The 11,857-nt window shown below is 36.8% G+C and overlaps 1 protein-coding gene and 1 pseudogene across 2 annotated transcripts; both read right to left on the bottom strand.

Moving 5' to 3' along the window:
* Positions 1 to 2,203: 2,203 nt before the first annotated feature.
* LOC137749155 (7-deoxyloganetin glucosyltransferase-like) lies at positions 2,204 to 4,064 on the bottom strand (annotated as a pseudogene).
* Positions 4,065 to 6,342: 2,278 nt separating this feature from the next.
* Positions 6,343 to 8,692, bottom strand: LOC137708573 (7-deoxyloganetin glucosyltransferase-like). 2 transcript variants are annotated; one of them, XM_068447684.1, is made up of 4 exons: positions 8,614 to 8,692; positions 8,374 to 8,423; positions 7,740 to 8,299; positions 6,343 to 7,436 (listed from the first exon to the last, which is right to left on the bottom strand). In XM_068447684.1, the coding sequence occupies exons 3-4, from the start codon at positions 8,242 to 8,244 to the stop codon at positions 6,505 to 6,507; spliced, it is 1,437 nt and encodes a 478-aa protein (XP_068303785.1). In that variant the 5' UTR covers positions 8,245 to 8,299; positions 8,374 to 8,423; positions 8,614 to 8,692; the 3' UTR covers positions 6,343 to 6,504. The 2 variants fall into 2 exon arrangements, with proteins under 2 accessions (XP_068303785.1, XP_068303786.1); XM_068447685.1 differs by lacking the exon at positions 8,614 to 8,692 and having other exon boundaries at positions 8,374 to 8,481.
* Between the last annotated feature and the right edge of the window lie 3,165 nt (positions 8,693 to 11,857).

Genomic DNA, 11,857 nt, shown 5'->3' with positions numbered 1-11,857 from the left:
TTCAGTTTGGATAAACAGCACTGTTGCCGTAGAATCAGCCGTTCCCGAAGCACCTTCAGTTTGGATAAACAGCACTGCGTCGAGGCCGACTGGTTATCTATCCAAGTCTCGGTCGAGAAGGATTTTCAAATCCTTATTGGCAGAGGTCATCTCATTAGCCTTCCCGGCGAAGTGAGGTGTTACCAGGTTACTACATTCGGCACCTTGAGAGCCGAATTTGATATTGAACTTCGTAGAACTAGCAGCCTTGTCTTCAGGCTCGAGAATCCAAAGGCCGAGATTTGTTCCTTCCTCGGCCGCAGTCGCAAGATAGAGAAGTCACCGACGCGCTCAACGCAACATCAACAAATTTTACTCCTCGGCCGAGCTCGGCCGACGAGTTGGCACGCCCCGCATTCAACCGAAGGACGTAGTTAGCTTATTAGTTACTCGGCCTGCGCGCCACGTAGGCTTTGTAATTTTTAGGGTCAACAGAAATAAGGGAGCAACAAGCGGTTATCTAAATTAAAAAAAAATTGCAATTTTAATGGCCAACCACTTTAGTTGGTAGGACTAGTTGGTTAATTCAGTCAATAGACTCATGTTATTGTTTCGCCGAGCATCAAAAAATTACATTCGGCTGCACAAGTTTATCCTCCAAAAAATAAAGATGATGTTTTGGTGATCAGCTAGTGAAAGGATTAATTTCCTTAACCATTCAACATGTAGACCGAAGCTTAAAGAAACTCCGGATGCTTTAACATTTAGATTTTTGTTTAAAATTATAAAAATCAAGATCTAATGGTAAAGACACATGACACTGGGTGTTGGGAGTATAAATCCACATCAGGAAAATGAGAGACTTTGCATGTGATTATAAGTAATAGGGCTACTCCATATATTACCCATTTCGTTTTACAGTGGAACATCAACTTTTGTCATGGTAAGAGAGCAAATTGTCCCATGTGTGAAGCCCAAGGCCATATGCACTCCTCGTTGACCTATTTGTGTTATCTACGTGTTAGGCTTGAAAATTTGCAAAATGCAAGGGGCGTGTTAAGAGTATAAATCTCACATTGGAAAATGACCTTACATGTGCTTATAAGTAATTAGGCTAATCTTTGTAATGTTAATTGGTTTTATGGTGAAACCTTGTTAATTGGTTTTCATAAACAAATTGACAATATATGGAGTAGCTCAACTATTTATATGCACATGCAAAGTCCCTTCTTTCCTCAAGGTGAAATTCATGCTCTCAACTCTAGATACCAGCTAAACCTCATCTCTCTATATATACCAAGCATTTCAGCCTCCCCCTAGTGAATCGCACGATAGTGGTTATGGAGAAACTAAAATGCTTCTATGAGTCTTCCCGGCTTCCGAAAAAGTGAACTGTGTAATGAAACCACCAGCTGTTCTCTTTTTAAAAGAATACACACACACACACACACCATTGATCAGTTTTTTTTTTTTTTTTTTTTTTCTTTCATTTATCATTTTGAAACCCCTCCACTTTTTTTTATTCAAGCTACATCTAATTATTTCGAACCTCACGACGGGGTTTCAAACCTGTGCGAATACGATGAACTTGTCTACGCCAGGCCTTCTTTGAAACCCTTAATTAACAATCTGACTAACAAACCACATTACAAACTACAAACGAACATATGTTTATTAATTGAAAAGAAAAATTGTCATCATGACTATACACTAAGACTATATTGTAACTGATTTATTGTAAAATAACTAATATAAAACTCTTATTTATAGGAGAAAACGAAAGCAAGCTCAAACTTTTTTTATAGGTGAATCAAACCCTGTTAAGAATACTAATTCATGGTCTACAATAAAACCAATAAAATAAAACTAATTTTCAACAGGGCATCAAGAAGTATACAACAAATGCTTTATACATTTATTCTTTTTCTGACGTGATACAGTGAGACATCTTTAAGATGACAGAGGACCACTATCGCATTCAATTCCATTTGTCTGTATCGTTCAAGGCTGATAATGAATGAACTGGACTAGTAGATGACTGTTTCTATCATTTGGTATCACGTCATATCTGTTAGTGCAAGAAGAAATTGAGCTCTGTGAGATGTGACTCACATATTCGAATGGAAGAATTAGCAGTACAAAAATGACGAAGATGATGCAATAGAGAGAGAGAATGTAGAAGAGAATATGACTCTGCAAATGTTCTTCACACGTTCTTCATTCATCACACCGAGGTAGTGAGGAATATCACACTCCTCTTAATCGTTTACATTTCTGATATTTGGCAGTATTCAAAATTACATCCAAGAAATCCTAGCCATCCATCTTACACCCTATGAGATGAAGACACATGTACATTTACTTACTTAAGGCCTATGAGACTAAGATAAGAAAACATACAACCAATTTAGCTAATCATCCTAGCAATATGAGCTAGAAATACAACTGCCACATCAGATCACAATTTACTCACTAACAATATCATCTTTACTAAATTTGATGAAAACAGGTTAATTAATCGCATTCTTATGGATAACATCGAACTTTTCTCTTTGCTGTATTCGATTCACCAAATTGTTTAAGTTTACGGATGAAGAACCGTGTGGACTGGTGGCTTCTTCTGCAAGTTTCTTCCACTCCATGGCCTTATTTCTCATTTCCGTAGCTTTCTCTCCCTCCATTAACTCTCTAACAAGCTTCTCCACTTCCTCTCTCTTCACATTCTTATCCATCTCCATACCAATGCCCCATTCTTTGCAAGTATAATGACAGTTTGTTTGCTGATCAGAATGGAATGGGCAGCATAACAGAGGCACTCCTGCAGACACACTCTCAATTGTTGAATTCCAACCGCTGTGTGTTAAAAACCCTCCAATCGATGGGTGGTTAAGTACTTGCTCTTGTGGGCACCAACTCGCTATTAGACTTCTTCCCTTAGTTTCATCCACAAACTCAGGTGGTAAAATTGCGGATTCACCGATGACCAAGTCAGGCCTAATTACCCAAAAGAAAGTAAGCTTGCTATTTGCAAGTCCCCAACCAATCTCCAGAAACTGTTCTGGCGTAACGGACGATGCGCTGCCAAAATTCACGTAAACAACAGAATTTGACGCCTTGGCGTTTAGCCATTTAAGGCACTCCGTTTCTTCTTTCCATAAGCTGTATCCCATAGGCTTCAAAGGGTCTTCTAGCATCTGATCGAGAAGGAATTGCAGAGGGCCAACCGCGTAAACATGTGGAAGTATGGATGAGAGAGCCGCCAAAACATCTTGTTCCAGTGCATCGAAAGTATGAACAACTGCTGAAGCTTTACGAGCTCTGTCCACTGCTTCTAAGATGTGTCTAAAGTAGACATCGTCGGGATTTGTAGTTTGAAAGATGGTTGGTAGGTCCTTTAGACGGATAGTTTTCATTCTGGAATCCAATCCATTACCTTGTCCAGAAATCCATTTGTGAAATAACTCTCATCTAAAATATTCAAGTAAAGAAAAATGATCATTTGATTAGGACAAAAAATTAATAAATCTAGTTTAAACAATTGCTTCCATTATTTCTTCACCTTTGAGTGGTGCAAGTCCCTTTTTCACCAAAGCGGGGTATTGCATAAACCCCATAAAGCTGCTTGCTGCAAAAGTAAAGAACAGTGCTATAGGAATGCCAAGTTTCTCAGCTGCAAGGGTCGTGAATGACATGAAACCATCTGAAACAAGGCAAGTCACTTGAGGATTAACATCATCGGACGTTAATGCAGTGTTGAGTTTTTCGATGAGGCTAAGAAACGGAGGTTAGATACTTTGGCTGATGAAATGAAAGAGCAAAATGATGTCTTCTGGGGTACGTTTATCCGAACTAATTGTATGACCATCTGGGATTGTTTCGTATCGAAAATCAGGCAAGCCATCAAGAGAGTTGGGTCCAAGGGATTTAAGAAATTGCTTGTGGATGTACTCCGTGTTGACAAAGGTTATATGAAAACCTCTATGGTGGAGGAGCTTTGCTAATTTAAGCATTGCCTTTATATGACTTTGAAATGGAAGTGGAACACATACAGCATGAGGCTTCTTGCCTTCTGCCATGGAGTTCATCTTGGGTTGTGTGGTTCGTCTAGTCCCTTTTATCGAATACGGTAGATTGTTGTACATAACACCAGCCGTTTGACAATGAGTAGTGAGAAGCCTGTAGGTTTATCTTGTCCCCGTACGTATGTGGTCGAGTTAAACTCAATTGTCAATTCTTTAGGTTTATCGTGTTTCAGTCTCTAAATGTGGTTGTATTTAACCGACAAGGCTCGATCGTCCTATTCTTACAGGGACAACGGGCTACACGGTTCATGTGATTTATTTTTGGGGCTTTTTGATCCATTTCCAAAAACATAAATGGTTTTTAGAAGTGAGTCTAATTTGCTAATTATAATTTTTTATTTTTTTATACTCTTTTTATATTTTCTAAATATATTAAAAATCAATTAAAATTTTCGGCTAAACCACACAGTGAGTAATCTAATTTGGTATCTAATTTGTCATTCACTAGATTCGAATCTAAGGCATCTCACTTCCAAGTGAAGAGGAATACCACCAGACCGTAATATTGAGTGACCATTGAAGAGAGAATTATTGATAATAAGATAATTAAATTTAAGAAATTGGACTTATTTTAATAAATTGGACTATTCTCAAAGATATCAAGTTTCTCTCTTTTTTTTTTTTTTTTTAAGGAAAACTAATGAAAATGGCTTGAAAACTTTGAGTTTTAATGATAAGGACAAAATAAAGGGTAAAGTGAATAGTACCAGGATTGACTTTTTAGTGTTAAAATGTGAATTTTTGTTAAAATGAATAGTATCGGGAGTTTTTCGTTAAAATTTCTATTTTTTTTTTATTAGTTTGGAAAGGGCCTTGAGGGGAAGGGGCTCGTTCTAGTGGAGTCAGTTATTTCTAATTTCTCTTAGCAAAAGGGAGGGGCCTATACTCGTAGTTTCCCAAAAAAAAAAAGAAAAAAAAAAAAGGGAGGTTACAGTTGTCCGAGATGTCTTTTAGACTTCTAAAACTGTATTTTAAATTCTGTAATAAAAATCAAATTTCTCGTTTGTTGTCCGATTAATGTCGTTTTGCTTTCATTGAATTTTTTAAGGCTTTGAGTTACCCACAGGGTGTTGTAATCAGGTTATTTAAGCCATTCATTGACTCCTATTGTGGTGATATTTCAATCTTACTCAAACAAATCCTTTGGGACTATTCTCAAAAATTGGTGGATTCCCAAATTTTTCCTTTAAATTACGCTTGGAATCCTTTAAACTTAGTACTGCGTCAGATATATATATATATATATATATATATATATATATATATATATATATCAGAGTATAATAAGGTTCCATTCAGGCATATTCATATGGTATGTATGCAAAGGATGAAATTCAAAGCTACGTACTTTCCAGTATAGGTCAAACCACTCGATTTGATTACGAGTCACCTTCACTTGTAAAGAACTCGCCCTCATGTTCATCTTAAAAAGAACTAGGGTTGACAGGAATCTTGATAAGTTGTTAGACATAGGATTCAATCCGAAGAACCCAATATTCTTGGCCTTTAGTTGGAATCACAAGGGAGCTAATACCATACAAAAGGATTACATGCATAGTTACTTGAAGGAAAAATTTTGCTATCGTAATCCCAAAGAGTTTGTTCGACTAATGATTGAAAAATCATTACAATAGGAGCCATCCAATGACTTGCATAACCTGATTACAACACTTTGTGGGTAACTCAAAGGCCTTAGGATATTAAATGAAGGAAAAAAGACATTAATCGGACAACAAACGAAAAGTCTGATTTTTATTACAAAATTTAAAATGCAATTTTGGAAATCTAAAATCAATCATAGATCACTAGAAAGTAGTGAGTTAGAACCAAGATGTCGTGCTTTTTTTTAGAAGGTATCATGTGTCTAAAACGGAGATCGGATGCCAAATTTGTAAATTCCCACTGCGTCCTTTTATGTTGTCAAATTTAAAACGCTTTTTTAAGACCCACTTGCTAATGTATTTCAACTATCCGAAATATCAATATTTTATATATTCCGTCAAAAATCATGTTTACCAAAAAACATCTAAATCTGAACCCATATGACCGTTGGAATAAGGATTTAGAATTTCTTTGTAGAACCGTATTTGCCTATTTTCTTCACTACAAATGAATGTCTTAATGATTTTGAATTTATCTATTTTTTGCAAGAATGATATATGAATTATGTTTTAGAAGATAAACGGTTCAGATCGTTAAAATGCATCATAGAGTGGCCCTCACAAAAACTGTGTCAAAAGTCATGCAAAAAATATAGTGCAACGAATCCATCCATTATAAATATAATCATCAGATTCCGCTCTTCTATAAAATTTGGGCTTTACAATGGTTACAATAATTTCAAGGCATTGTTCTTCCCATTGTATTTTAATCACGCACGCTATGTAATTTCAAAGCATTGTTCTTCCCGTTGTAACAGTAGAAATTTTTATGGATACAGGATCTATCCTTTTCTTAATAGCACTTGATTCACCAAATTGTCCAAATTTCTAGTCGAAGAACCCTGTGGAGCCGTAGCTTCTTCCGCAAGTTTCTTCCACTCCATTACCTTGTTTTTCATTTTCTTGCCCTTCTCCCCTTCCATTAACTCTCTAACAAGCTTCTCCACTTCATCTCCCTTCACATCATTATCAATCTCCATGCCGATCCCCCATTCATTGCAAGTATAGTAATAGTTGGTCGTCTGGTCGGCAAAGAAGGGCCAACAGAGCATAGGCACTCCTGCAGACAAGCTCTCAATGGTTGAATTCCAACCGCTGTGTGTCAAAAACCCGCCAACTGACGGATGGTTCAGGACTTGCTCTTGGGGGCACCAACTCACTAGTAAACCTCTTTCTTTGGTTTCAAACTCAAACTCTGGTGGAAAAATCGCTGATTCACCAATAACCAAATCAGGCCTAATTGCCCACAAGAAGGGAAGCTTACTATTTGCAAGTCCCCAACCAAACTCCAAAAGCTGTTGTGGTGTCAGGGATATTAAGCTGCCAAAATTCACATAAACAACTGAATTTCGTGCTTTGGTGTTTAACCATTCAAGGCACTCGGTTTCTTCTTTCCACATACTATATCCCATAGGCTTCAAATGGTCTTGTGGAAATTGATTGAGAAGCAATTGGAGAGGGCCAATGGAATAAACAGGTGGAGGTATAGATGACAGAGCACTCAAAACATCTGGCTCCAATGCATCAAAAGTATGAACAACAACTGCTGAAGCTTCATGAACTCTTTCAACTGCTTCCAAGGAGAATTTAAACACAAGGTCATTCGGATCTGTAACTCGAAAGCAAGTCGGGAGATCCCTCAAACGGATACCCTTCATTCCTGGAACCCAATCAATTACCATCTCCAAAAATCCATTTGTCAAGCAGCTCTCGTCTACAACACAACATCCAAGTAAAGGCAAATTAATCTCATCAATAATTTGTTTAATGATAAATTGGCAAAAGGAGTATTTAGGGCCTCTATGGAACTGCTTGACAAAGCTAAATGCACTTTTTAACAACCAAAAGCACTTCCAACTATATTTCGAAGAAAAACTTAAAGGTGTTTATGATTATGTAGAAGGGTGTTCTGGACTCATGAATAAAACCACTTGGATTTGTAATAAATTTCATACAAATTTATAATAGATGCACTTAGGCAAAAAATCTTACAAGGAGAAGTGCTTCAGCTTCTCACCTTTCAAAGGTGCAAGTCCTTTTTCCACCAAAATAGGATATTGTTTAGAGCCCATGAAGCCGGCTGCAGCAAAAGGAAAGAAGACGACGATAGGAATTCCAAGCTGTTTAGCAGCTGTGATGGTCGATGTCATAAAACCATCTGAAACCATACAAGTCACTGGGGGATTCCTGTCATTCAGTTTCTTGAGGAGGTTAAGCAACGGAGCCAAGAAGTTCTTTCTGATGGATTCCTGAAGCAAAGGGAACTCTTGGCGGGTATCGTTATCTGAAAGGCCATCTGGGATTGTTTCATACCGAAAGTCAGGCAAGCCATCGAGGGAGCTGGGGCCAAGAGAGTTAAGAAAGCGCTTGTGGTTGTACTCTGTGTTAACAAAAGTAATGTGAAAGCCTTTGTGGTGGAGGAGCTTTGCAAGTTTTAGCATTGCCGTTACATGGCTAGGAAGTGGAAGCGGAGTACATACAGCATGAGGCTTATTGCCTACTACTTCTTTGGAACTACTCATCACGTCACGGACGGTCTTGAGTTTTTTGGTGCCTGAGGCGAACGCTCAAACTGTGCTGTTCTCAATACAAGAACAATATAATAAAAAGAAATATTCAAAGCACATATTCACAATCAAAGCACAAGTTACCTGAGGGGTTTTGCAGCAGCTCTGTGCTCTTCTGGTACTTGCGGATTTCACTGCGGCGTATTCACAAACACCTTACAATCACAATCCAGCAACATAAAACTGTATATCTTGGAACACCCAGAATTCAAATTACAAAACAAGAATAATCAATTACCAAATCTTAATTTATATCAGTATTGGCCAGAATCAATACAAATTTTAAGATTAACTGGGCAGCTAAATGCGGGTTTGATTACATACCCAAGAGTAACAGTTACAGGACCGACGGGACCGTTGGGTCAGTGTGTGGGTGCACAGCCACTGGGTGGACGGTGCAGCCGCGCAGGACCGTTGAGTCTGGGTCTTGCCGTCTTGGCAGAGGTCCTGTTAGCATATGTATACATATATATGCGTGTGTATATATGTATATATTATGTGTATTGTATGTACACATATATTTGGTATATACTTCAACTTTGTATGATGATGATTCAGATAAACAATGGACCGTCGAGTTTGCTCTTTGTATTTTTGATGGTGATGGATCAATGTTAGAAAATATTAGGAATAACAATATAATTCCATAGATAATAATCATAAAGAAATTAACAACATCAATTATATTATGAGATTAATATAAACAATTAGAGAGAAATTTAGAAAAACTGACAAACTTGGAGATTGAGGTATGCATAAATGCAATATCCTAAAGACATGTTTTCGTCCCTACTTTTGTGCTTGTAGTTTTGTAGGCATCTGATTCCCAAGATTCAACAATCTATAATCCGAAGTCAAAACACTTCAATCTTTGAACTCTGACAAACTTTATATATTCCGTACTCTCAAGCTTAGACTCGAAATTTGACAAATAAATAATGAGAGAAACAAAGTGGGAAAACCCTATTTCTCAAGAGTAAAAAGTAACTTTAATTTTCTATTATTTAATACCAATGTGTTAATATAGAACTCAGTCACTACTTATTAAAGAGATTTAACTTTTCATACATAAGTATACATTATCTCTCAAGGGAATGCACATAAACAACATAACCTTTCTAAGAAATACGGTTAACACTATTTTTCATCCAATTATTAAAAATATATATTACAATATTTCATATTATAATATATGATATCCAACAATCCCCCACATGAATGAAAAATTAGAAGAATTTGAGAGTACAAGCAAACAAAAGATGCATCGGGATAGGTGTCTTTTGGACTTAAACCTACCCTAGAGAATACTTATTGGATATACTTGGTGACGTAGTGGATATGGAATATTGAATTGTTCACTGCAACAGAAAACCGAGACAATAAGCGACACACATCACTAATCCTAATATATTACGGTTCATACGGTTATGTTTATTTTGGTCTTGAACAAATCCTGGATTCATGAGAGCTTTAGAGAATTTAGCCATCTCACACTCATAGAAGCGACCCATTTCTACTCTAACATAGGTGACCGCTGATTAAGAATACTGTGCAATATTCCACTTATTAATTTATAAGATATCATTGTCATTAAGTATAAATATACAACCTAAAACTTCTGCAAACAACACACTTCTTCCATCATAGGTATGAGGTATATAAGTGTGTTAACTTCTTTGTATCATGCCCAACCAGTTCTCGAATCAACTAAGTTAGGTTTCCGCCCAACCAATTCATTAGTTATGCTGGCTTTAGCTTCATTCCTCTCGATGATCAACTTACTCTCTAATCAAACCTTTAATAATTGGTACCACTTAGGTTGACTCTCTTTAATGGTCTACACAATCCATCTTATGAAATTATTTCATACGAGAGTAGTTGATTTACAATATCAAGTCCTCAACCGTACATGTTGGGACTTTAGTAAGTAATTTGCTAACACTTGGGCATACTTCCCCACACTTAAGGTATTAAGGAAGGTCTCTAACCTCTTCATACTTGAAAAATCATTTATCATAAGATATATTGTTTATTCTCTCTTTTATTGTGCAAATTACTCTTCACACTTAAACATTGTGCTTTGCTCAATTCGACAAACCATCACAATATTTACATAAGATTATCCTCTAAAATCTTTTGAAGCCAGTATGCTTCCTCTCCAAATTGTGCAATGCACTTTTATTTGAGGTTTGGCTTATGTCATTGCATGTATATCCACCTAAGTATTTAGATTTCACATTATCAAACATCATCAAAGCATTTAGTTCAGTGGATATACTTATTGTAAATTATAGTACATGGTAATGTACCTTAAGTACCTTAAAACCATGACTAACACATCAAAATAGCCAACCTTGATTTTGCCTACTAAATAAGCCATATCCGATCTAGTGCACTTCTGTAAGAAACCCCCATACTTCAAAGTCTTATTTAAGGAGTAATTGCCAATCATTCTAGGCTCTGCCAATGTTCCATGCATCTTTGTAACTCATGGCACCACATTATAGGGCCTTGGTGCCTCACTAGCCATTATAAGAAAATCCCATAATTCAATTGCTATTTTCTTTTTAAGACAAAGATAATTCATCCTAAATGAGTTTACACGCTAAGATTGGCCTATGGACAAACAGTGTAAAATTCATTGCCAAACATGACTAAATCATGAGCCATGGCAAAACTCTTTTTCATTGTCTTTTACCCCAATGTAATAAAAACCATGTACATGTGGTTCTTAGAAAAGGCAAGGGTCAATCTGCTTTACAGACATAGTTAGGCCTCTCAATTATATCTTTGGGCTTTGACCTTACCTATGGATATCGTCATACCCATTTCATTTCACATGTATTTGGATTTGATACATGCTACTATTGCCACATTCCATTCTGAAATTAACAGATCGTTCCCAGGCACGCATCATGAAAATTTTCACAACTCCCCTTACTGTAGGCCACAACCCTTGGTAAAAGAGTTACTTAGACTTTCACATCTGCATATATGTCCTTCCTTTTCATTAGAAATATCATTGTTCTGCAATTGTGATGAACAAGCTTTTTTGGAAAAAAATTTCAGAAATCGTGCAGGTTTCCCAACTGGCATGTCATTATTTGAAATTAAGAAATTTAACCATAAAGCATATCACACAAGTCATCCAATTCATGCTTTCAAGGTAACTTGCCAACACACGTGGACGTACTCATGCATAAACATACCGGTAACTCAAATCACCCATACAAACTGCTCTCATGCCTTTTGGTTATGTGTGTAAACACAAAAATTCTGTATTGAATGAAACGAGAACACGTGTACAAAGTAGATTTGTATTGATTTGAATTTGTAGGTCACAATCTCTGTTTACAATTTTCCTCTGATTTAGTCTTCAAATTTGATGTAGATGCGTAGGTTGTTGATCCAAGGGTTGCGATGACTTGATCTCGGACGAACGATTGAGCAATTGCTTCAAGTTTGGAGCTTGAAACGGTGTGTGGATAGCCTTGACCTCAAAATTACGGCAAAGGGTGATGTTGATGCAGGATTTCATTGATTCAAGGGTCTTGGCGACTTGATCTTT

The sequence above is a fragment of the Pyrus communis genome, chromosome 11 (genome assembly GCF_963583255.1).
Source record: "Pyrus communis chromosome 11, drPyrComm1.1, whole genome shotgun sequence".
In the NCBI taxonomy this organism is placed as follows: Eukaryota; Viridiplantae; Streptophyta; class Magnoliopsida; order Rosales; family Rosaceae; genus Pyrus; species Pyrus communis.
The sequence above is the reverse complement of the archived record's forward strand: the minus strand, read 5'-3'. Positions and strand labels throughout refer to the sequence as shown.

What these genes read in the sequence shown, in the direction of transcription:
- LOC137708573 (XM_068447684.1), bottom strand. Translation starts at nt 8,244, where the DNA reads ATGAGTAGTTCCAAAGAAGTAGTAGGCAATAAGCCTCATGCTGTATGT. An exon ending in AGGACTTGCACCTTTGAAAG is followed by an intron (nt 7,437 to 7,739) that starts GTGAGAAGCTGA and finishes GTTGTGTTGTAG; the next exon opens with ACGAGAGCTGCTTGACAAAT.